Source organism: Balaenoptera borealis (assembly GCF_965194805.1).
Source record: "Balaenoptera borealis genome assembly, chromosome: 13".
NCBI classification, from domain to species: Eukaryota; Metazoa; Chordata; class Mammalia; order Artiodactyla; family Balaenopteridae; genus Balaenoptera; species Balaenoptera borealis.
In genome coordinates this window covers 22106615-22132798 of record NC_138870.1, presented here as the reverse complement: position 1 = coordinate 22132798, position 26184 = coordinate 22106615, and the positions used below count along the sequence as shown (strand labels likewise).

Sequence of the window (26184 nt, the reverse complement as noted above, 5' to 3'; positions counted from 1 at the left end):
GATTTATTAATTATGCTGTTCTGATCAGAATCAGCTGGAGGGGCAGTGGGTTTGCGGTCCCCCAGTATTTTTCAGTATGCATGCTTACATTAACATACTTATAAAAAAGCAACACCTCTCTTCTGGTTTCCACTTGACACCTCCCTCTCCATCTGTACCATTCTCTGCCCTTGTACCTGGAAAGGTGACTAACCTGTCCTTCCTTGGTGACAGCCCTTACTGTGGTTTCCTCCAAGTGTGTGCAAACCACATTATGCTTCTGGGACCAAAATTAGGCAATTGAACATATGTCTATTTTCTAATATGTTTTAGAAAACATAGTTGTTGTTAAAATGTCTTGTTTTGTTTGTTTCTTTATCTTTGCAATTTGGGTTATATATTTTGTGTACTTGTAAAATACTATTTGAACATGAAGATACCATTATACTTAATGAGTCATGTCCTCTTGATTTAGTCCCTTGGAAGCAGACCCTGAGATAAGTATTTTAGTGCAGCTTGTGCAGTACAGGAAACACCAATAGGGGAGCAGGGAAATAATACAGGGAAAGGAAGGCAGCCAATAAAAGGTGCATTATTAAGGCAGCTACTAAAGTGAGTGACTAGTGCTTGCTTCTCTGGGTAAATTCTAGTGAGCAGTGTAAACACAAGCTTCAGAATTACCCTGCCTGAGAGGCAGGGAGCTGGGACATGGTTGAGGGCTGCTTCGGAGGTTGTTCATTCCTGGTCCTTCCATTTTGTTAGGTATGTGGGCAGGTTGGCCCTCAGTCCTCAGGCCAGAGATGCAAATATTGGCAGTTGGAAAAGGCCCAAGCACACTGAAAGGTCAAAGAGTAAGGGTGGGCACAGACAACGGCTGCTGTGTTTAAAAACTTTCACCAAATATGGGTGTGCTTTTTTAGTATTGTCATTTTGTCTAGAATCTCCAGTTTCTTATACAGCATGTGCATGGCACCTAAGGAGACCAAAATCAAATCAATCACATCTGTTAACCAGGGCTCCTTGCATTAGGTGGATGTTCCTATAAGAATCTCATAGGAAAACAGTACCAAACACAAAAGCCAGAGACCCCACTTATTCTTTTTCGGCCGCGCCGTGCGGCATGTGGGTGGGATCTTAGCTCCCCAACCAGGGATCGAACTTGCATTGGAAGTGTGGAGTCTTAACCACTGGACCTCCAGGGAAGTCCCGACCCTACTTATTCTTTAATGCATCAAAATTTGAGAGTGTTTAGAAGCTGATTCCCAAATACTGGAAGAGGAAAGTCTATTATGAAACAATCATTTGGGGTTCTATGGGTCCTGGGATGCCCTGCAAGACGTCCTTTCTCTGGAGGTGTGGCAACCTCAGAGAGCATGGAAGCTCCGCGCCCCTTCCCACATACCGTGCCCTACGCATCTCTCCCACGTGGCTATTCCTGAGTTTTATCCTTTTATAGTAAACTGATAAACATAAGAAAATGTTTTTCTGAGTTGTGTGAACGACTTCAGCAAATTAATCAAACCCATGGAGGGGGCGATGGAAACCTATAATCTATATATAGCGGGTCAGTTGAAGCACAGGCGACGACCTGGACTTGTGATTGGCATCTGAAGTGTGTGTGGGGGGTGGGGTGGGAGGGGCAGTCTTGTGGGTTTAACCTGTGGAATCTGATGCTTCCTCCAGGTAGATAGTGTTAGAAATGAGTTGAATTGTAGGACACCCAGCTTGTGTCCGAGAATTGCTTGGTGTGAGGGAAAAAAACCCACACATTGGAATTGGTGTCAGAATCTCCAAAGCAGACATGTGGATGTTCACCAACTCTGCTTAGGCATTTTAAAGAGGAACTCTTCTCCCTTTGTCGGTGACACAGTTTAATAATATTTTGCCTCCTCCTCACTCCCATCCTCCAATATATGTCTTCCTAGATTCTCTGCCATAAACATGGCGTATTTTTTAAATTTCTTTTATACAGACTGTTTTCTTAAAAATTAAATTAGAAATCGTGCTAGTTACAGCAACTCTTCCAGGAAGTCTTCCCTGACTTCACATCTCTCTGGCTTCCTATCCTCCAGTAGAGGCTTTCCTCATGGCACTTGCCACTTGTATGGAAATGATGTGTTTTGTAATGGTGGTTCCTGCAAGACTGCAGGCTCCACCAGGCGTGGACCTTGTTTTCTCATCTTTGTATCCTCATCCTTGAACAGTGTCTGGTAAATAGTGGGTATCAATAAATACCTACTAAACAAAACCACATTGCTCTTTAGGAGCATATGAAAGAAAGTCAGGAAGATAAACATTCTTTGTGAAACAAAAACATTTATGAGTCCTTTTGAAAAGTGAATGTTCATTTTATAAGCTATAAAAGCTGATAGACTTTCATAAACTTGCATTTGTCGTTAATTCCTAAAAGGATTGATTTGGTTAGTGTTCCTGCAGCAAAAATATTCCAACTATCCATGACCTTGGACCAATCACCTATGTGTGTCTGTGTGTGCTTTTTTTGTTGTTGTTACGTCAGAGAATGAACATGGGCCTTTTAAAGGACATCGTAGACAGCAATATGATCTATGGTGATCAAGATCATTATAAAGGCAGTTTGACAATAAATCCCTTAATTCAAAGAATTTTTAGTAAAGATTACATCATTTGTTGAAAGGCACTAAAGGCAAGAGAAAATAAGAGAGGCTAAAAAAAAGACGGCGAACTCGTTAAAAATTTCATCCTAACAACTTGTATAAAATTATGCAAAAAGGAAAATGTTGGTCTGATGACCTGAGAAATTCCCCTTGTGGAATACGACTAAGAAATGAAAAATTTTCAAGAATGGTTTATGGAAATATGTTTTGTTTCGTTACTGTAGGGTCACACCCTGTATACTCAAAGCTGCAGAAGTTATTGGGAGGTGTTACAAAGTTTCTTTCCTTGGAGAATCATAAGACTAGGTTTAAAACCCCTCTACCTGATGGATCCTAAGAGTGGTCTGGCTTAGACTGGAGAGCCCCTTGAGTTTTCTTCAGTCCTCAGAATCTGTGATAGTGCCTGTATATTTCAAGTTGGATTAGAATAAATTTATTTCAAGCATAAATTCATCTTTATAAAAAGAGAAAAGTGCTGCATTTCAGTGATAATGCTACATTTATTTGGGGCTCCTGGGATTCAAAGTGATACGGATCTGAATCATATAGAAATCATAGTATGCAAATGAAGTAGTTGAGATGGTGGAACTTGCTCTCATGATATTAAAATTAATCGTATCAGGGGATGCTGAATGTTAAGCCGGGAAAAAATGTTCTCAAAGGAATATTTGATTTCATGTTAGAAAAACAAAAATCATCATTTTGTATCTTTGATTCTGGCTGGTAACTTCTTGGGATAAAACAAGGTTTTCTCCCTCCCCTCAGCCCCCTTTCTTTTTTGCCCTAGAGGTTAAGGTTACCTTGTTAGTTCTTAATTTGGTAATATTTTTATGCTGCCCCTGATAGGAGCTCATAAAAAATAGAGGAACTGCTGAGTCAGTGACAGCGTGAAAAGCACAGTCATCTCCCTTTGTATTTACGAAGAGGAAGAGGAAAAAGAAAGAAGAAAGACTGTATGAAAACATCAGCTTTTAAAAAATGGAAAATGATTAAAGTGCTCTTAAAAATGGCCAGATTTGTAGCCGAAGGACTAACGGCCCCATTTATTCACAGAGGAGACGCGGAGGAGTTATCTGCGCTGGCTAGTGACTCATCCCGCGGAGCTGGAAGGTTCGCCTGAAGATGGGAGAGTAATTTAGTTTCTAGGATGGTTCACTCTTCTTCAGTTTACTCACAAAGGTGCTAATTAAGGGAAATTGTTATGGTGTTATTTTTTCACTTTAACATCTGTTCCTCATGAGCTGGAACACAGAAAACTAAGTGATTACGTAGAAGCAGCCAGGGGAGCTGGATGGCAGTGATTCTGAGTCATTGTCGTAATAAATTAGAGTGTAAACCAGAGGCCTGTGTGTGAAAGGATCAGAACCCTATAAATCATGAATTTCACATGTTCGGGTAAATAAACTGTTCATGCCAAGATTAGGAACCACAGCAGCCAATCCAGTAAAAAAACAGCTTTTGCACAAAAGAGAGATGAGGAAATACTGAGTACATTTTCACTTTTTTTTTTTTTTAGAAATATGAAGAATATTTGTGCCTGGCATTGTTCTAGGTGCTTCACATGTGTGAACTCATTTAATTCCCACAGCAACCTCAGATGTAAGGTAGATATTATTATTATCCCCATTTTACAGAGGTCAAACAAGCAAGCACAGGCATGCCACTTCAATGAGGCATGAAATGGTTAAGTAACGAGTGGTAAGTCTAGGATTCTAACTCAAGCAGTCTTACAACTAAAAATAGAATAAAATATCTTTATGTTTATACTTATATTTAGAAAGAGAAACAATCAGGACATATTGTATAATAGAAACCTGGTAGTCCTTGAATGAAGAGTATACCTCAAACTAACCCAAGTGTATCATTCAAGTTTTGCCTAGCAAGAAAACATATTTAGAACTTGGAATTTAAAACCTCCAGAAACTAGTACTGTGATATTTTGATACTTGCAAGCGTCTCCCCTACTTTATGTGTATTCCTTCCCCCACAGCTTCTCACCCAACATTTTATATGACTTCAGGCGTGAAACACTAATTTGAATGTCCAAACTAGGATCCAGGCGAGAAGCTACTATAAAAGGTTAAAACAAACTCTTGCTTCCGTTGTACGCTGCCTGTGGGGAGCTATCAAATATCTAAGAGAAGTTGTAAAATAATACTATCCTGATGATCTATTTTCCACTACTATATATAAAGCCCATAAAGTGTTAATTGTTATTGCTGTTTTCTTTGCCCATATTGTAGAATGCAGGTCATACAAAGGGACAGTGAAATCTAGTAACTTTTCACTAGCTTTGGAAAAAAGATTGATGGAAAATCGTTTGTAGTACAGAAAAAATGCTATTAAAAAAAATATGGGTCCCATAAGTAACTTATGCAGCAAACTTGGGAATCTATAGAAACTGAAGATTTTAAGTGTTTGATAAAACTCTCCTATAGTGTGCTTTCAGTTTCAATTTCCTGTCTGTAGGAAACTTTCCTCTGCTGTTTCACTGTTTGTGAAGAACGTAAGATTGTATCACCCTTTCATTTTCATTTGTGTCTATTTCTTGGCATAAGGAAATCATTCTCTATTGGTGCCATATTATTCATTGAATAGGAATCAAAAGGATCCTAATTAAGCTTCTGAATTATAACTTTTTAACTTCTGAAAAATATTTATTTTTACTGATTGGAAGATGGTTTGGATACTATCAATCTCATATATAGTACCTACCATCACATATATATCATAGTTCATTCCTACTGTTGCCATAGATGATTACAAAAGGGATGGCCAAAGCTTCTCGTCTAAATTATATATGACAGATACAGAATACTTTTGGAAGCTACATCAAAACTATATTTCCATATCTTCTTTGGCATATAACACTTTTTAAATTTAGTTTTTATATTTATTCATTTCCTTTATTTACTTATCCCAATGTAAGTACTCAGGTCTTCAGCTGTTTCTGTTCCGGGAAGTTGGGAGAGGCTATTTGTTCAAGGTCATTGTGTTACTATGTGATGGCAGGAGATGGTTTCTGTCGCTTACTCCAAAAACATTTAACCTTTCTCCAAGTAGACCTTGATGCAGTGTATGTTTCAACTTTCCTCTATTCAGTCACACACTTCATGAACAGCCCCAACCTGAGCTGAAAGGGAAGAGTCATAGTTGCTTTAGCTGTGGACAAGTGATGCAGTTCTGGCCAAGAAGACAAACATTATTATTCCCATTTCACAGAACAAGTGATGGGGCTCAACTAGAACCCAGGTTCCTGACCCCAAGGCCAGGGGATCACCTATGGAAGGGGTGCTTATTTTTAATAATGTGTTTGAATATTTATTTACCATCTGTACTGTTGTATGTTGCTGCATAACAATCCCAAAACTTTGTCACTTGCAACAACAAACATCTATAATCTTACACAGTTTCTGAGGTGCAGGAACCCAGGAGGGGCTTAGCTGATGGACCTGGCTCAGGCCTTCTCATATAGTTGCAGTCAAACTTGACTCAGTACCAAGAAATTTTGTGGCAGCTTCCAGAAACAGAGAAAAATAAGGATACAGGGATTTGGGTTAAAAGTTCTCTTAAATTTTCTCTCAGTCTTTCTATTATATCAGAAATTTCCCAATTATAATTTGTGAGATCTTAGGGAAAAAGAGAATAGTTATTGTAAATTTCCATATTTAGCATTTATCATACTATATTGCAATTATTTATATAATATGTAATAACCTACATTGTTATATATAATGATGACTCTCCCTTTAGACCAGGGGTCCTCAACACTCCCAGCAAATTTTAATTACTTAGGAGCTTTTAAAAAATGTTAATAACATGGGCCCAACTCCCATCCAATTGAATCAGAATCTCTAGGTATGAGTCCCAAGAATCATTAGTTTTTAAAAGCTTCCTGGGAGATTCTAATATATACCTAGGACTGAGAACAGCTGTTATCTTAATTAATTCCTATTTTTTTGTTTATGTTATACACACTTTTGGGAACCTCAGGAAAACTATGGATCTTTCTCCATCGATAAATGTGATCTGTCCATTCATGAAAATTTTTTGTATAATTTCAAGGGATTGTGTGTCCCTGATTTAGACTGTGAGCTCCTCAATGGTAGTAACTGTGTTTTTTAATCTATGTGTATTTTTGTATGAACTTTTCTCTGCCCTTACCCACCTCTACTTCAAGAAGTGAGACTTTGAGTCTTGGCATAGGACAGACATGTAGACCAATGGAATAGAAATGAGAGTCTAGTAATAAACCCACACACTATGGTCAACTGATTTTTGACAAGGGTGCCAAGACAATCCAGTGGGAAAAGAATAGTCTCTTCAACAAATGGGGTTGGGATAACTGGATATCCACATGCAAAAGAATGAAAGTGTACCACTACCTCACACCATATACAAAAATTAATGTAAAATGAAACAACAACCTAATATAGTTAGAACTATAAAACTCTTAGAAGAAAACATAGGCCTAAATCTTTGTGACTTTGAATTTGAAAAGCATTCTTAGATATGATACCAAAATCAGCAAAAGGAGAAATAGATAAATTGTACTTCACCAGTATTTAGAACTTTTGATCATCAAAGGATGTTATCAAGAAAGTGATGAGACATCCTACACAATGGGAGAAATTATTTGCAAATCATATATCTGATAAGGGTGTAGTATTGAGAATATAGGAACAATTCCTATAACTTAATAACAAGAAGACAAACTACCCAATTAAAACATGTACAAAGCACTTGAATAGACATTTCTCCAAAGAAGAGAGACAAATGGCCAATAAGCACCTGAAAAGGTGCTTAACATCATTAGGCATTAGGGAAATGAAACTCAAAACCACAGAGATACCACTTTACACCCAGTAGGATTACTACTATTTAAAAAAAAACAAACAGACAAAAACCCCTAAAACCCATAAAAACTGAGAATAACAAATCTTGGCGAGGATGTGGAGAATTGGAACGCTTGTACATTGCTGGTGGCAATGTAAAACGGGTACACCCACTGTAGAAAACAGTTTGGTGGTTCTTCAAAAAGTTAAACGCAGAATTATCATGTGATCTAGCAATTAAACTCCTGGGTATATATCCCAAAGAACTGAAAACAGGTACCCAAATACTTGTACACGATGTCCATAGAAGCACTATTTACAGTAGCTAAAAGGTGGAAACCACTCAATGTCCATCCACTGACAACAAACAAACAAATTTAGGATATACGCATAACACAGTATTATTTGGCCATTGAAAGGATACCTGCTACAATATTGAACCTCTAAAACATTATGCCATGATTTCATTTATGTGAAATGTCAGGAGTAGGTAAATCCATAGAAACAGAAGACAGGTTGGTGGTTGCCAGCGACTGGGGGATGTGAGAATAGAGAGCGACCACTTAATGGGTGAGGGAGTTTCTTTTGGGGTGATGAAAATGTTTTCAAACTAGATAGGGATTGTGATTGCACAACATTGTGAATGTATTAAGTGTCACTGAATTGTATACTCTAAATGATTATAATTTTATGTTATATGAATTTCATTTCAGTTAAAAAAAAAAAGAGGCAGTCCCAGACAAACTGGCACAAGCTGGTCATCTTATTCCTATGTGAGAACATTTGTATGCAAAATAACTGTCTTTGAGTTATTCCTTGAAACTACATAAAATACTTACTGGAACACACTAAGCGCTCAATAAATATTAGCTGATATAAAAAAATAGAAGTGGGAGTTTGAGGCAGTTTATAGAGACATGATGCAACACAAACTCTGTATCCTTGGCCCCTAGCACAGTTTCTGGTACATGGTACACAGACTCTTAATGTGTTTGAATTGATCCAACTGGGAAGTCTCTTTTCTCTAGAGACATTCAGGAATGGGCTATATATCGCATCACTTCAGACCTCTGAAGATTTGCTGATGGATGCATCAGGGGACAATGAAATTTGGGCAATAACTATTACTCCATACATGAATTCATGTAAAACATTGAAATATTAATGCAATGGAACAACTGATATGGCAGGAAGAACCATGTTTAGCCTTTTATGAATAATCTTGTACAATAAATCATTTGTCCTCTAGTCGAGAACTTGAACTAAGTAAATCCATGTGTAAACTCTGGGAGTCTCCTCAACTCTAACAGCACAGAAGTCAAAGAAAAGGGGAAGAATCTCATCCCTAAATACAATGGACTTTACTTCAAATAAGGCAATGATACTTTTCCAGATTGTGAGATTTCTGAAATTACTTACTTCCATGCTCACAGACTCTTAAACTAGGCCAGGATCCATGAACAGGAACAAGGTCACTTGTTAATCTGTTACAGATAGTATTTTGTGCAGAGGAAACTATGCTACTATGTTTAGACCTCTACTCTTATTTTTAACACTACTGCATCTAACAACACATTCCTGGGTACTAAATTAATGAGCCTTCCACACATATTCAGTACTATCCTCTGAGAAGCTCAGAATGTGCTGTGCATTAAGTGAGACTCATTACAGTTCTCACATGGTTATTGTTATACCAGGTTGAGAGGAATAATTACAGTATTTAGTTTTGTAATCCCTTCATTTTATAAAGCAGATATTTCACAGCCCAAACAGGATCAGCAATGAGGTTATTTGTAGGTGGATTTCTGCTTATTGCCAATTCTGACAGAGTAAATCCACAAAAAGTGCATTACAAGGAATTTTTGATTTCAGTCACTCTATCCTTCCCTCAAATGTGTTCCCAGTTTCTGGTTTTAACCCATGTCAATGCATGCCACCAGTGGCCACCCAGATGTTCAAGGTTGGAACCCAAGAGTCACTGTTGATTCTCCCCTTTTCTTGCATCCCGACACCCACTCCATTGTCAAGCCTCATCTCTTCACTTTTGTCCATCTCCTCTGCCCCGTCTTAGTCCAGCAGCCCACTTCTCTTACCAAGGCTCCTGCAACAGGCCCTCTGCTTTTGCTTTTGGCCTCCTGCAGTCTGTTCTCTGTAAGTCAACCAGAGCGATCTTTGCAGAACCAGTCACTGGGGTTTCTGCCCCTCACACTCTTTCCAGCTCAGCACCAATTGTGCTGGTTATTTTCCCAAGGAAGTGCTTCCCCATCTTCCTACGTGACCAACTCCTCATTTAGCCTTGAGTATTCTACCTAAAGTGGGTGTCCACCCCCAATGCACAACAGCCATTATTATCTTTCAGCCCTTGTTTCTTTCATAACATTTCCAATTTTATAATTATTTTATTATTATTTGTTTATTTGTTGGCTTTTCTACCTTTAGAATGAAAGTTGCATCACAGTGGGGCTGCATCTTACTGACTGTGGTAACTCCAGCTTGGTCAGTGAGCCTGGTCACTGCTTAAAGAATGAATGTGTCACTTCTCCTGGGTCCTTCCCACTTCCTCTGCCTCTTCTTCCACAACCTCGGCCCTCATGCCTCTGAAGATTCAGTAGGAGCAGGAAGAATGATTGATAGAGGTTAAACACTCTGTCTTATTTGCCACCAAAAGAATTTTCTCTTTTCTTTTCTTTTTCTTTTCTTTTTTTTTTTTTTTTGGTTGTGCCATGAGGCTTGCAGGATCTTAGTTCCCTGACCAGAGATCGAACCCAGGCCCTTGGCAGTGAGAGTGTGGAATCCTAATCACTGGACCACCAGGGAATTCCCAGGATTTTCTTATATATTTTTGAAAACTTTTCGTTCCCACTAAACATATGTGTGGGTAGGAAAGATGAGGGTAGGGAAGAGGAGTGTGAAAGAGTTCACATATTTTCCCCCCAAACCTGGGAGATGTAGAAATGAGAAGGGGAAAATTTTTGTAGAAAGTGTGAAAATTAAGGAGATTGGTTCAAGATGGTGGAGTAGAAGGACGTGCGCTCACTCCCTCTTGTGAGAGCACCAGAATCACAACTAACTGCTGAACAGTCATCGACAGGAAGACACTGGAACTCACCAAAAAAGATACCCCACATCCAAAGACAAAGGAGAAGCTGCAATGAGACAGTAGGAGGGGCAGAATCACAGTAAAATCAAATCCCATAACCAGTGGGTGGGTGACTCACAAACTGGAGAACAATTATACCACAGGAGTCCACCCAGTGGAGTGAGGATTCTGAGCCCCACATCAGGCTTCCCAACCTGGGGGGCTGGCAACAGGAGGAAGATTTCCCAGAGAATCAGACTTTGAAAGCAAGCAGGATTTGATTGCAGGACTTCGACAGGACTGGGGGAAATGGAGACTCCACCCTTGGAGGGCACACACAAAGTAGTGTGCACATCAGGACCCAGGGGAAGGAGCAGTGACCCCAAAGGAGACTGAACCAGACCTACCTGCTAGTGTTGGATGGTCTCCTGCAGAGGCGGCGGGAGGTTGTGGCTCACCACGGAGACAAGGACACTGGTAGCAGAAGTTCTGGGAAGGACTCCTTGGTGTAAACCCTCTGAGAGTCTGCCATTAGCCCCACCAAAGAACCTGTAGGCTCCAGTATTGGGTTGTCTCAGGCCAAACAACCAACAGGGAGGGAACTCAGCCCCACCCATCAGCGGGCAAGGGGATTAAAGTTTTACTGAGCTCTGCTTACCAGAGCAACACCCAGCTCTACCCGCCACCAGTCCCTCCCATCAGGAAGCTTGCACAAGCCTCTTAGATAGCCTTATCCACCAGAGGGCAGACAGCAGAAACAAGAAGAACTACAATCCTGCAGCCTGTGGAATGAAAACCACATTCACAGAAAGAAAGACAAAATGAAAAGGCAGAGGACTATGTATCAGATGAAGGAACAAGATAAAACCCCAGAAAAACAACTACATGAAGTGGAGATAGGCAACCTTCAAGAAAAAGAATTCAGAATAATGATAGTAAAGAAGATCCAGGACCTCAGAAAAAGAATGGAGGCAAAGATCAAGAAGGTGCAAGAAATGTTTAACAAAGACCTAGAAGAATTAAAGAACAAACACCTAGAAGAATTAAAGAACAAACAAGCAGAGATGAACAATATAATAATTGAAATGAAAAATACACTACAAGGAATCAATAGCAGAATAACTGAGGTAGAAGAATAGATAAGTGACCTGGAAGACAGAATGGTGGAAATCACTGACACAGAACAGAATAAAGAAAAAAGAATGAAAAGAAATGAAGACAGCCCAGGAGACCTCTGGGACAACATTAAATGCAACAACATTCGCATTATAGGGGTCCCAGAAGGAGAAGAGAGAGAGAAAGGACCCGAGAAAATATTTGAAGAGATTACAGTCGAATACTTCCCTAACATGGGAAAGGAAATAGCCTCCCAAGTCCAGGAAGCACAGAGAGTCCCAGGCGGGATAAACCCAAGGAGAAACACGTCGAGACACATAGTCATCCAACTGACAAAAATTAAAGACAAAGAAAAATTATTAAAAGCAACAAGGGAAAAAAAACAATATACAAGGGAATCCCCTTAAGGTTAACAGCTGATTTCTCAGCAGAAACTCTACAAGCCAGAAGGGAGTGGCATGATATATTTAAAGTGATGAAAGAAAGAACCTGCAACCAAGATGACTCTACCCGGCAAGGATCTCATTCAGATTCGACAGGGAAATCAAAAGCTTTACAGACAAGCAAAAGCTAAGAGAATTCAGCACCACCAAACCCGCTCTACAACAAATGCTAAAGGAACTTCTCTAAGTGGGAAACACAAGAGAAGAAAAGGACCTACAAAAACAAACCCAAAACAATTAAGAAAATGGTCATAGGAACATACATATCTATAATTACCTTAAACGTGAATGGATTAAATGCTCCAACCAAAAGACACAGGCTCGCTGAATGGATACAAAAACAAGACCCATATATATGCTGCCTACAAGAGACCCACTTAAGACCTAGGGACACATACAGACTGAAAGTGAAGGGGTAGAAAAAGATATTCCATGCAAATGGAAATCAAAAGAAAGGTGGAGTAGCAATACTCATATCAGATAAAATACTTTAAAATAAAGAATGTTACAAGAGACAAAGAAGGACACTTCATAATGATCAAGGGATTAATCCAAGAAGAAGATGTAACAATTATAAATATATATGCACCCAACATAGGAGCACCTCGATACATAAGGCAAATGCTAACAGATGTAAAAGAGGAAATTGACAGTAACACAGTAATAGCGGGGGACTTTAACACCTCACTTACACCAATGGACAGATCATCCAAACAGAAAATTAATAAGGAAACACAAGCTTTAATTGACACAATAGACCAGATAGATTTAATTGACATTTATAGGACATACCATCTGAAAACAGCAGACTACACTTTCTTCTCAAGTGCACACGGAACATTCTCCAGGATAGATCACATCTTAGGTCACAAATCAAGACTCGGTAAATTTAAGAAAATTGAAATCATATCAAGCATGTTTTCTGACCACAAGGCTGTGAGATTAGAAATCAATTACAGGGAAAAAACATAAAAAACACAAACACATGGAGACTAAACAATACATTACTAAATAACCAAGACATCACTGAAGAAATCAAAGAGGAAAGCAAAAAATACCTAGAGACAAATGACAGTGAAAACACAACGATCCAAAACCTATGAGATGCAGCAAAAGCAGTTCTAAGAGGGAAGTTTATAGCAATACAAGCCTACCTCAAGAAACAAGAAAAATCTCAAATAAACAATCTAACCTTACACCTAAAGGAACTAGAGAAAGAAGAACAAACAAAACCCACAGTTAGCAGAAGGAAAGAAATCATAAAGGTCAGAGCAGAAATAAATGAAATAGAAACAAAGAAAACAATAACAAAGATCAATAAAACTAAAAGCTGGTTCTTGGAGAACATAAACAAAATTCATAAACCTTTAGCCAGACTCATCAAGCAAAAGAGGGAGAGGACTCAAATCAATATAATTAGAAATGAAAAAGGAGACATTACAACAGACACTGCAGAAATACAAAGCATCCTAAGAGACTACTACAAGCAACTCTAGCCAATAAAGTGGACAACCTGGAAGAAATGGACAAATTCTTAGAAAGGTATAAGCTTCCAAGACTGAACCAGGAAGAAATAGAAAATATGAACAGACCAATCACACATAATGAATTGAAACTGTGATTAAAAATCTTCCAACAAAGAAAAGTCCAGGACCAGATGACTTCACAGGTGAATTCTATCAAACATTTAGAGAAGAGCTAACACCCATTCTTATCACACTCTTCCAAAAACTTGCAGAGGTAGGAACACTCCCAAACTCATTCTACGAGGCCAACATCACCTTGATACCAAAACCAGACAAAATACTATAAAAAAAAGAAAATTACAGACCAATATCACTGATGAATATAGATGCAAAAACCTCAACAAAATGCAAACAGAATCCAACAACACAGTAAAAGGATCATACACCATGATCAAGTGGGATTTATCCCAGGGATGCAAGGATTCTTCAATATATGCAATTCAATCAGTGTGATACACAGTATTGACAAACGGAAGAACAAAAACCATATGATCATCTCAATAGATGCAGAAAAAGCTTTTGACAAAATTCAACACCCATTTATGATAAAACCTCTCCAGAGAGTGGGCACAGAGGGAACCTACCTCAACATAATGAAGGCCATATTCGACCAACCCACAGCAAACATCATTCTCAATGGTGAAAAACTGAAAACATTTCCTCTAAGATCAGGAACAAGACAAGGATGTCCACTCTCACCAATATTATTCAACATAGTTTTGGAAGTCCTAGCCACGGCAATCAGAGAAGAAAAAGAAATAAAAGGAATACAAGTTGGAAAGGAAGAAGTAAAACTGTCCCTGTTTGCAGATGACATGATACTATGCATAGAGAATCCTAAAGATGTCAGCAGAAAACTACTAGAGCTAATCAATGAATTTGGTAAAGTTGCAGGCTACAAGATTAATGCCCAGAAATCTCTTGCATTCCTATGAGCGAACAACAAAATATCAGAAAGAGAAATTAAGGAAACAATCCCATTCACCATTGCAACAAAAAGAAGAAAATACCTAGGAATAAACCTACCTAAGTAGGTAAAAGACATGTACCCAGAAAACTATAAGGCACTGATGAAAGAAATCAAAGATGACACAGATTGTGAGATATACCATGTTCTTGGATTGGAAGAATCAATATTGTGAAAATGACTATACTACCCAAAGCAATCTACAGATTCAGTTCAATCCCTATCAAATTACCAATGGCATTTTTTACAGAACTAGAACAAAAAATCCTAAAATTTGTATGGAGACACAAAAGGCCCTGAACAGCCAAAGCAGTCTTGAGGGAAAATAACAGAGCTGGAAGAATCAGACTCCCTGACTTCAGACTCTACTACAAAGCTACAGTAATCAAGACAGTATGGTACTGGCACAAAATCAGAAATATAGATCAATGGAATAGGATAGAAAGCCCAGAGATAAACCCACGCACCTATGGTCTCCTTATCTATTACAAAGGAGACAAGGATATACAATGGAGAAAAGACAGTCTCTTCAATAAGTGGTGCTGGGGAAACTGGACAGCTACATGTAAAAGAATGAAATTAGAACACTCCCTAACACCATACACAAAAATAAACTCAAAATGGGTTAAAGACCTAGATGTAAGATCAGACACTATAAAACTCTTAGAGGAAAACATAGGAAGAACACTCTTTGACATAAATCACAGCAAGATCTTTTTTGACCCACCTCCTAGAGTAATGGAAATAAAAACAAAAATAAACAAATGGGACCTAATGAAACTTAAAAGCTTTTGCACAGCAAAGGAAACTATAAACAAGAGGAAAAGACAATGCTGGAGTAGGAGAAAATATTTGCAAACAAATCAACGGACAAAGGATTAATCTCCAAAATATATAAACAGCTCATGCAGCTCAATATTAAAAAAACAAACAACCCAATCCAAAAATGGGCAGAAGACCTAAATAGACATTTCTCCAAAGAAGACATACAGGTGGCCAAGAGGCTCATGAAAAGATGCTCAACATCACTAATCATTAAAGAAATGCAAATCAAAACTACCATGAGCTATCACCTCACACCGGTTAGAGTGGGTATCATCAGAAAATCTACAAACATCAGATGCTGGAGAGGTGTGGAGAAAATGGAACCCTCTTGCACTGTTGGTGGGAATGTAAATTGATACACTATGATACATGATACTCCATGCCACTATGGAGAACAGTATGGAGGTGCCTTAAAAAACTAAAAATAGAACTACCATATGACTCAGCAATCCCACTACTGGGAATATACCCTGAGAAAACCATAATTCAAAATGACACTTACACCCCAATGTTCATTGCAGCACTATTTACAATAGCCATGGCATGGAAGCAACCTAAATGCCCATCAACAGAGGAATGCATAAAGAAGATGTGGTACATATATACAATGGAATACTACTCAGCCATAAAAAGGAACAAAGTTGGGTCATTTGTAGAGATGTGGATGGACCTAGATACTGTTATACAGAGTGAAGTAAGTCAGAAAGAGAAAAACAGATATCGTATATTAACCCATATATGTGGAATCTATAAAAATGGTACATATGAACTGGTTTGCAAGGCAGAAATAGAGACACAGATGTAGAGAACAAACGTATGGACACCAAGGGGGGAAAGCTGGGGTGGGGTGGGGTGGGGTGGGATGAATTGGGAGGTTTAAGGATTTGGAAAGAAAGACATAAAAGAGACCCTTTATGGTTTTTCATAAAGTTTTACCCTGAGTAAGTAGCTGTAAGAAATCTCCTTGTCTTGTGATTAAATATATAGTTTAGAGTTATCTTTATTTTTTAATATCAAAAAGAGGTAAAGTGTTTACTTGCTGTGGATTCTTCCTACTGGTGCAATTTTTGTAACATTTTGCCTACTATCTGGAAAACAAGATTGACCTCTCTAGTTAGAGGCTAATTTTACTTGGGTCATGTAGGCTCTTTGTGGATTCGTTCACTAACCACTTACTATATATGTAAAAATGTGCCAGGCACTGTTGGTTGAGCAAGCTTAACCTTTATGCACTGATACCCACTGTCTTCTGCCAGAGTGACTTCTGTTTTGCCTTAAGTGTGCCAGGTTAGGCATGAGATTTAAACTTATATCAGCTTATCATTTGTTTTCTCTCTCTTGACATACTTTCACCCTTTTTACTCTTGTACTTTCACCAGATGTGGTCCATCTCTTCACTTGGTGATGCATCTCATGTGATTCAGCCAGTTTCTTTAACACCCTTTGTCCCATCAAAAAGCTGTATCTTTTAAATTACTTTCCGAAGAGACCATGTTTCCAGAAACTTTTGGATATGGCACACCTGGTTTAATTCAGAGGATGTATTCCCAAAAATGGTAGGATCACTTCTATGTAGGTTCATTGGAGGACAGCCTTAAGGAGATGGTCTCCAGACAGTCAACACGGACAGTCTCTCTTTGCTGGTTAGTCCTCCAGCTTGCAGTGATGTTTATGAAGGTCAAAGGACTTTCAAATATAAGTAAGTGCCTCATGATATTTATTCTCTGATTCCTAAGTTATTTTCTTGAAGACGCATTGTGGTCTTCTTATCTCCTTACCACATTTTTAGGTGTAAGTATTGCTTGCATACTTTTTGACTTCTGTCAGATGTTATGGGTCAAAACTGTTCACCATAACACACAATAAATAGTAGAAAGAACAGCCATAGCGTAGTAAACAATACATGTTTTAGAACCCACTCAACTCAGGAAAATGAGGTAGAGTACTCTTTGGCAGAGGACCTTTGCAATATGGTGGACTAATGCTCTTTAGCCAGGAATATGTGTACAGTACAGTGTGTTGGCTAGATCTCACTGACCGAGAAGGTACCTAGAGCATGGGTGGGGTGGGGCGGGGTGGAGGAGAGACATATATATGCATAAAGTTTACTGTAATGCATATATGTGTGTGTATTACATAGGCACCCATATACACAAGTTACTTTTTAAAAGAAACTATTTCAGAGATTTATAGAAATTTAATGAATCAGCACTGTGTTCAGCATTATCATATTGGGTCTATGTGTATTCCCTACATATGAATTTCTAGAAAGTGCTTAAGTGAATGCTCCCAACAAATTATAATTAGGTTTAGATTGTCCACCTGATGTTTCATTTCTTTCTGCAATAAAATTAGTTGATGATATATTCATTTACAGTTGACAGCTGAGAAAACAGAAATCTGGCTATATCATCCAAGGGGTTCCCCTGGACCCTGCTGCCTCTCAGAATTCAGTGAAACTCAGGTATTTGGACGATGAAACAATTACTTACAATTTTAGTTTACTTTGCCATGTCATTCCTTACAAATCATCTGTATGCTGCCTTCTAAGTGCCATGTGCTTACTTTTAATTAAAATCCTAAAGAAGAAGAACCAGCAAAGTGTATCATCATTATTATTCATGGTGCATTGTTGGCTAGACCCTTTATAAAAATGTGTAACACAAAATTGTACATTGTGAATACTTATGGAATTATCCTACAGAGAAACTGAGCTTTTAAAAAAATCTAAACAAGCTATACTTCATGAGGAAAAATCTAGTTTATAAAAGAGAAATGTATCAGATAATCTATTGTAATGATTAAGTGAATGAACTTGTTAAAACATGAATTGGCTATAAAATGTCATAAAATATAGCAGATTAAGCTACTTTTTCTGAAGTCTTGCCAGATTTTTTTAATGAGTTAATATATTGCTTTTTAACAAAGAACTCCTGCAGGCAGAAAAGAAATTATATCTGACTTAAAAATTCCCATCATGCTTCATTCTCTGGTGTACTTTTGCAGCCTTGATGGATTTGTTACATAATCAGCTTTCAATGGCTTCTTTTATTATAAAACAGAGCATTATTGCCTAAAACAGCCCCACTCCCATTTTTTTTTCTTCCCTCAGTTTCTGAAATTACAAATGCATTTAAACAATGATCAAGTCATGCTGCAGCAAGCACAGGGAACAAATGAACAACTGCAGCAAGAAATTGCTAAACTTGGGTCTGAAATGCCAGCATTGGAGAAAAACCTGAGATCAATAGTGCTCAAAAGTGTGAGCTGATGGAAAATAGGATATAACTCCATTGGGCTTCCTACCTGCTATTTATGCTTGCTCTTCACATAACCCATGGACAGTTGGCATTATGGAAAACATTATAAAACAGTTACTTGCCATTTCTAACTATGCTGTGTATTTGGAAAGTGTACAGATGCAGCTGTCATACTTTTTTTTAAAACTACTGGCCTATATAATAATTAGAAAGAGAGATGGAATTTAATTAATGCAATAATAACAACTATCTGACTTAAAATTTGCTTTACAGTCAACCCAACATGTAGTAGATAGAACTCGTTAAACTCAAGGTATCCTTGAACCTTCAGATCCCATTGAAAATACGTTGCTGCTTTTTATTTATTTCAGATCAAACATCTTAACCTTTCTCCACGTATTATATTAATTACCCCCAGACTAACTCAATGTACTTTTCTCAGCAACAAAAGCCAGATTTCTCACTACAAAATGAGAGACATTTTCTTATAATCATGAGTTGTTTAGAATTTACCAAAGATATGAAGGTTATATAAGTATCACCAGCTATTGCTACAAACTCTTTTAATCTAATGTTACTAGACAAAAAGAATAATTCATGTTATCTAGTGATAACGATTCCATAACAATGTGGATATGCTTAATGCCACTGAACTGTACATTTTAAACATTGTTAAAATAGTCAATTTTGTATTATATATATTTTGCTATAATTTAAAAAAAACAAAAAAATTTATAGTGTAACTATGCAGTGTTCCGTGGACCCCCACTACCAAGTTTAAGAAGAACACTTTATTTAACTTTGCTATCTTATGAGAGTCCTTCTAAGATCTCATCTTTCCACTTCTGTCTTAACAACCCATCCCTGTCCTGACCTGAATTGTGTGTTCCTATTCCCTTGTTGTATTGTTTAGTCTTGCATGTCAAAGAGCTTTATAAGTGGAATCTCATGCCATGTATTTTTCTGCAATAGCTTTTTTGTTTAATCTTTAATCCCTGAGATGCATTCACATTGTTACATGTAGTTGTATTTCACTATTTTCACTGTTATATAATATTCTATCCCATGGCTATACCATAATCTACTTATATGTTTATGGTTGATCTTTGGGTTGCTTCTCTTTTATCCTTTTTCTTTTTCTTTTCTTTTCTTTTTTTTTGGTTATTACATGGAGTGTTGCTATGAGCCTTTTTTCTCCTTGTATATATGGGCAAAATTTTTTATAGTGGTATTTTAGCTGTCCCTGGAACAAATGACTGCTCCATTGATTTCCCTACCTCACTGTGCAGAGTTTATTCAGTAGCCATACAATCTGACAGACATAGAGATGCCTTATTTTGTAGTCAGACAGACCCAGTTTCAAATACTTCCTCCTTCACTTAGCAGATATATGAAGTTAGATAAGATCTCTGGGCTTCGATTTCCTTATCTCTATCTTAGGACTAATAATAGCTGCCACACAGAGTTTTTGAGTAGATTTAATTAGATAATCTGCTTAAAGAACTAATTATTTAATACATGCTCAGTAAATAGTAATTATTAGTGGTATTATAATTACAGAATAGATGGCTGAACCAAGAATCACTGTGCAGAGATACTTCAATTTTATGCAAACAAAGGAGTAGAAATTTAAACTCCAGGGAAGGTAAAACTTACTGCAGTCAGATCTCAGAGCTAGGAGCAGTAGGACAAATGAGTTGATGCCGAAGCACCAGGGCCGACACCCATAAGGTGAGACAAGGGTAAAAAATGTCCTCACCTTCTCCATTGTCCCCAAATCCCCATTAAACTTCTAGTTTAATCCAGCTGTGCCACAATAAGTAATAGAGTAATTAGGGAGATGGTGGCACAAGAGCACATTTTATTCCCTTATTGCACTTGGAGGGTGGAGTGGAATCCTTTCCCATCTCTCTATTCATGTTGAGCTCATGGGTAGCACAGAGATCTTGTGATTAACCCTAAATCGTGAACAAAAAAGACATATTGCTGCCCTTGAGGAGTTTTTATAATCTAGGGAAGATAGCAATCCCTATGAAACAACTGGAGAGTAATGAAGAAAAGGTAATTGTCCAACTGTGGGGTTTAATTTAATAGCTACATCCTAGAAAAAGCTAATTGATATAATAAAGCATTATTAATTAAAATTGGCTATATGTTTCAAAATTTACCACTTGTTTTTAAAAAAGGCAAACGTGCTTTTAATCCAGTAATTTGTTTCCTATCCGAATATCATCAGTGGTGGTGCAACTTGATGTCATATCCGCTTCAAGTTAATTTGCTGCATTGTGTTTGTGTTCATCATTATTTAAAAAAGTAGTTGTTCATTTGATTGACAGGAAAGGTGGATCAACTCTTTGCAGCTTAAGTGAATTAACCTGGCCAAGGTTACCTACAGACAGGGAGTCATTTTCACAGACAGAGCTGAAATATTTAAACTTGTAGCTCTATACTTCTCCATCGCCCTGCTTTTCCAGCTCAAGTGAATATCTATTTTTGTCTGGGAAGTTTAAGTAAGGCATCGTGTTGGTGACAGGGTGAATGGCTCTCACAAGGAACCTGAACTCTGGCTTCTCAGTGAGAGCCTGAGCCTGCCTCTCCGCCAGGATGCTTTGCTACTTATCAGGGGAACGAAGACAAGTGGATATAGGTCCCACTGTGCTGCAGCGCCTTCAAAAATACAGCACCTGTGAAATATAAATCAAGACTTCCATTTCTGAAGCAATTGCAACAACTCTTTAGCCCAGAGGATGGGTACAGTTTAAGATAATTTGCAAAAGCCTTTCAAGAGTCATTTTACATTAAGATACTCAGAAAACAAATGACTGAAAGAAACAAAAGCATTGGCCACTCCATTGTAAAATTTAAGATGTATCTCTACTTATACAACTTGTTCTGAAATAAGGCTATTATTCTCCCCAGGTGGCAAATATAGATGTAAACACCCAGCTAGTAAAGTCTTCCTCTCTGAGTGTATAGATTGCCTTGTTTCCAAGAATAATGGTTTAGTGAAGGTGTCAGCTGTCATACTTACAGCCGTCACTCATGCTACATTTGAGATGATGTGCTGTGTGCTCATCCATGCTTAGGGCAGGATGCTTATCATTTGACCAGGAAATGAGGCTTCTGACATTCTTTTTGGCTGTTAAAAATAAAACGCCTAAATATGTGTGCTAGCTCACTGCTGAGTAAACATCTTCATTCACAGTACACCTTTGATAATCTTTCCTGAGGTCATTAGAGGATGTGTGCTCCCTCTGACCACAATTGAAAGCGCTTGGGTACAGCTAGCCTGTCTTCATTGCTTAAAGACGGTGACTGCTTTTAGAAAAGGAAATATTCTAATAAAAATAGACACTCTTAAAAAGAGGTAAACCAGAGCATTGATTTCCACTATAATTCTTGTGTTGTGTTCAGCAAAGCAAATAATTCTACAAGTAATTAGGGCATACCACCTCTTTAAGGTTTTCATATATTCAAGTATTTTTCTCATGTGCTTCCTTCTAAAATAATTGCTTATTATTGAATTAAAATCTGTTGAAATCAAATGTGAATCTGAATTTGTTTTATACTAGAGAAAGTGGAGAGGAACTATTTCACACTGATTGGCCCATCAGAAAAAACTTTCGATAGAAATATTTGTTATCATTTTCCCAAAGGATCTATGTTGGGAATCACCATTGGCATATGTGATGGAATGGCCCAATTGTTTATTATTGAGATGTAAATGACACATCACACTGTATTGCTTTCAGGTGTATGGAATGGCGTAGTTCTGATAAAGGCAGTTGGTTAGGTATCTGGTCTTGTTTTTGCTCTTTCACCTCAACAGATGATGTCACCTTGTTATGGTTCTTCTCTAGTTACTTGATCAATGTCCATCAGGTTTCTAGATAAAGAAATGTTTCCAGAGTTTATGCCTCTGCTTGTGGATAAGTCAGTTTTTAGCATCAAAATGTCAGAGAGCTGTTGTGTTAGAAGATGAGGGACTCCAAACGGCAGGTGGCTGGTGGTTGAGTTTTCAGATGTTTTCTGTGATGCTGAGTCAGAGGGCACATGACAGGCTCCCTCCCTACTCATTTCCGAACTCTAGATTCTTCCTCACTACTTGAGTGTGGTGGGGGTCAGTAGCATCCTTGATCCTGGAAGTTTGTTTGAGATGCAAAACCTCAGACCCCACCCTTAGGTCTACTGAATCAGAATCTGCATTTTAAAAAGATCTCCGGCTGACTTATAGGCACGTGAAAGTTTGAGAAGCCTTTCTCTACTGAATCAAAGATTCATTCTATTTGGACTTTGCTAACCCCTCCCTTTGCCCTATTACTTTAAGCCATTCCAAATAGTCTTCACTATTCAATTTAATTACCTACAGATAGGGATTACATGTTAGATTCTGCCTTTTCTGGTAGAATATGAACTCAGGATTAAAGAATGGCAATACAAAAACTGGGACATTTATAAATTAAGTCTTAGACATTCTAAGAGTGTTACATTAAAAATGTATTCTTAATGGATTGGTCTACTCAAAACTACTGGCTAAATACAATACTTCTTAAATAATGATAATTACAATAATAATATTCATACATGAAATAGGAGAATGAGAATTCTTTTTACCTCAGAATTTCTGTATTTTGTGCTTTTGTTGGTATCATAATTGCCATCACATTGGCAAAGGATCATATTGATTTAAACCTGAAGAAAATAGGTAAATAGATGCCAAAGTCTTAGGGAAGGTTCCTGAAGATAATGTCCTCAGCATTTGAAAATTTAAATGAAAATGTTTCTTCTTTTCTCTTCTTGAAGCTGGATACCATGGATAGTTTTTGAGTCACACATGTCTGTGTCACAAAAGGCCTAGGCTTCTTTGGGGGAATGTCGCAGTTCTATTGGCTCAAGCCACATTCAGAATCCTGGGATAGTCTCTTCATTTGACCACCCTAGGATAACATCAGTAATAGTGATTTCAGCTCAAATCTCTGTAAGCATGTTATATTAGATGGGGTCAAAGTTTTATGAAAAGAAAAGAAAAAATTATTCAAAAGTAAGCAAATAGGCAAATTACAGTACTCTAACACCCCACAAGGAAAATTATTTCCTGTATGCTAATCACTATTAATTACTTAGTGTACATTATCTTCAATTCTGTTACATAGGAACCATTATTCTTAGAGTGCGAGAAACTGAGGCTCGGGAATTCCCTGGCAGTCCAGTTGTTAGAACTCCGCACTTTCACTGCTGAGCACCAGGGATCAATCCCTGGTCGGGGAGCTAAGATCCTACAAGCCGTGTGGCACGGCCAGAAAAAAAAAGAATCTAAGGCTCAGAGAAATCTAAAAACTTTCCCAAGCTTATACACATAATAAATGATGGAGCTTTCAAACTGAAGTCTGTACTTCCCACAGATAGGATCTTAATAGGCTACATAGCTGTTAATCACTTGACATATTAATGAGTAATTACCATTTCAGGCATTAGGGAGAGGCAGCTGCAGGTAGGAGGCTCCTACAATACTCCTCAGCCCTGATCACTGGAGTCCTTGGTACCGCTGGCTAAGAGTAACTCTATTGAAATGCTAGATTCAAGTGAGCCCAGGTCTCCGAAGGCCCGGCTTGAACTGCCCGTAAGGGGTTTGTGTTCATTTGGCAATTTGTTTTTATAACTACTGTAACTTTGATCAATGCTGCTCTTATATTCTATTTCCTGAAGGTATTTTCTATATTATTACTCTTTCTCATTTTTATATTCCTCCTCGTAAGTTCCTTTCTTTCCTTGTTATAGGCACACTCAAACCTCCATCCTAAAAAAACAACCACCACCACCCACAAACATTTTTCCTTGACCCTGATTCTCCTTCATACTATTGTTCCTTTGTTCTACATCCCATTACCCTCTCATTCTTCTTGAAAGAGTAGCTTTATCAATTACCGTCTATAAATCATTATTTTTCATTCATTTCAGAACCTGTTACCCTCCAGTTTTCTCTTCCATCACTCATTGAATCAAATGTAACCATGATTAACAAGTTTTATTATGGTAACGTCCAATAGCCTTCCTTATGGAGGAAAATGGAAACGGAAACAGAATATAAAGTATGTTTATGGAACATCTACTGTAAGCCATCTTTATGCAGTGAATTTTATATATATTTTCTCATCTAAGCTTCATAGTAACCTTGTGATATTTTATTTATTTATTTATTTATTTATTTTAACATCTTTATTGGAGCATAACTGCTTTACAATGTTGTGTTAGTTTCTGCTGTATAACAAAGTGAATCTGCTATATATATACATATATCCCCATATCCCCTCCTTCTTGTGTCTCCCTCCCACCCTCCCTATCCCACCCCTCTAGGTGGTCACTAAGCACCGATCTAATCTCCCTGTGCTATGCAACTGCTTCCCACTAGCTATCTATTTTACATTTGGTACTGTATATATGTCAATGCTACTCTCTCACTTCATCCCAGCTTACCCTTCCCCCTCCCTGTGTCCTCAAGTCCATTCTCTAGGTCTGCGTCTTTATTCCTGTCCTGCCCTTAGGTTCATCAGAACCATTTCGTTTTGTTTTTAGATTCCATATATATGTGTTAGTATACGGTATTAGTTTTTCTCTTTCCGAATTACTTCACTCTGTATGACAGACTCTAGGTCCATCCACCTCACTACAAATAGTTCAATTCCATTTCTTTTTATGGCTGAGTGATATTCCATTGTATATATGTGCCACATCTTCTTTATCCATTCGTCTGTCAATGGGCATTTAGGTTGCTTCCATGTCCTGGCTATTGTAAACAGTGCTGCAATGAACATTTTGGTACATGACTCTTTTTGAATTATGGTTTTCTCAGGGTATATGCCCAGTAGTGGGATTGCTGGGTCATATGGTAGTTCTATTTTTAATTTTTTAAGGAACTTCCATACTGTTCTCCATAGTGGCTGTATCAGTTTACATTCCCACCAGTAGTGCAACAGGGTTCCCTTTGCTCCACACCCTCTCCAGCACTTATTGTTTGTAGATTTTTTGATGATGGCCATTCTGACTGGTGTGAGGTGATACCTCATTGTAGTTTTGATTTGCATTTCTCTAATGATTAGTGATGTTGAGCATCCTTTCATGTGTTTGTTGCCAATCTGTATATATTCTTTGGAGAAATGTCTATTTAGGTCTTCTGCCCATTTTTGGATTGGGTTGTTTGTTTTTTTGATATTGAGCTGCATGAGCTGCTTGTATATTTTGGAGATTAATCCTTTGTCTGTTGCTTCGTTTGCAAATATTTTCTCCCATTCTGAGGGTTGTCTTTTTGTCTTGTTTATGGTTTCCTTTGCTGTGCAAAAGCTTTGAAGTTTCATTAGGTCCCATTTGTTTATTTTTGTTTTTATTTCCATTTCTCTAGCAGGTGGGTCAAAAAGGATCTTGCTGTGATTTATGTCATAGAGGGTTCTGCCTATGTTTTCCTGTAAGAGTTTTAGAGTGTCTGGTCTTACATTTAGGTCTTTAATCCATTTTGAGTTTATT

The 26184-nt window shown here is 37.8% G+C and overlaps 1 protein-coding gene across 7 annotated transcripts in view; it reads left to right on the top strand.

Moving 5' to 3' along the window:
- LMNTD1 (lamin tail domain containing 1) overlaps positions 1-26184 on the top strand; it is a 419515-nt gene that overhangs the window by 117505 nt on the left and 275826 nt on the right. Inside the window, exon 3 of one of the 7 annotated variants that reach the window (XM_082352221.1) lies at positions 17784-17870. The exons of the other annotated variants lie outside the window; for them this stretch is intronic. Coding sequence (XP_082208347.1) covers positions 17784-17870 — 87 coding nt within the window. The remainder of the gene's footprint in view (positions 1-17783; positions 17871-26184) is intronic. 7 annotated transcript variants of the gene reach the window in all.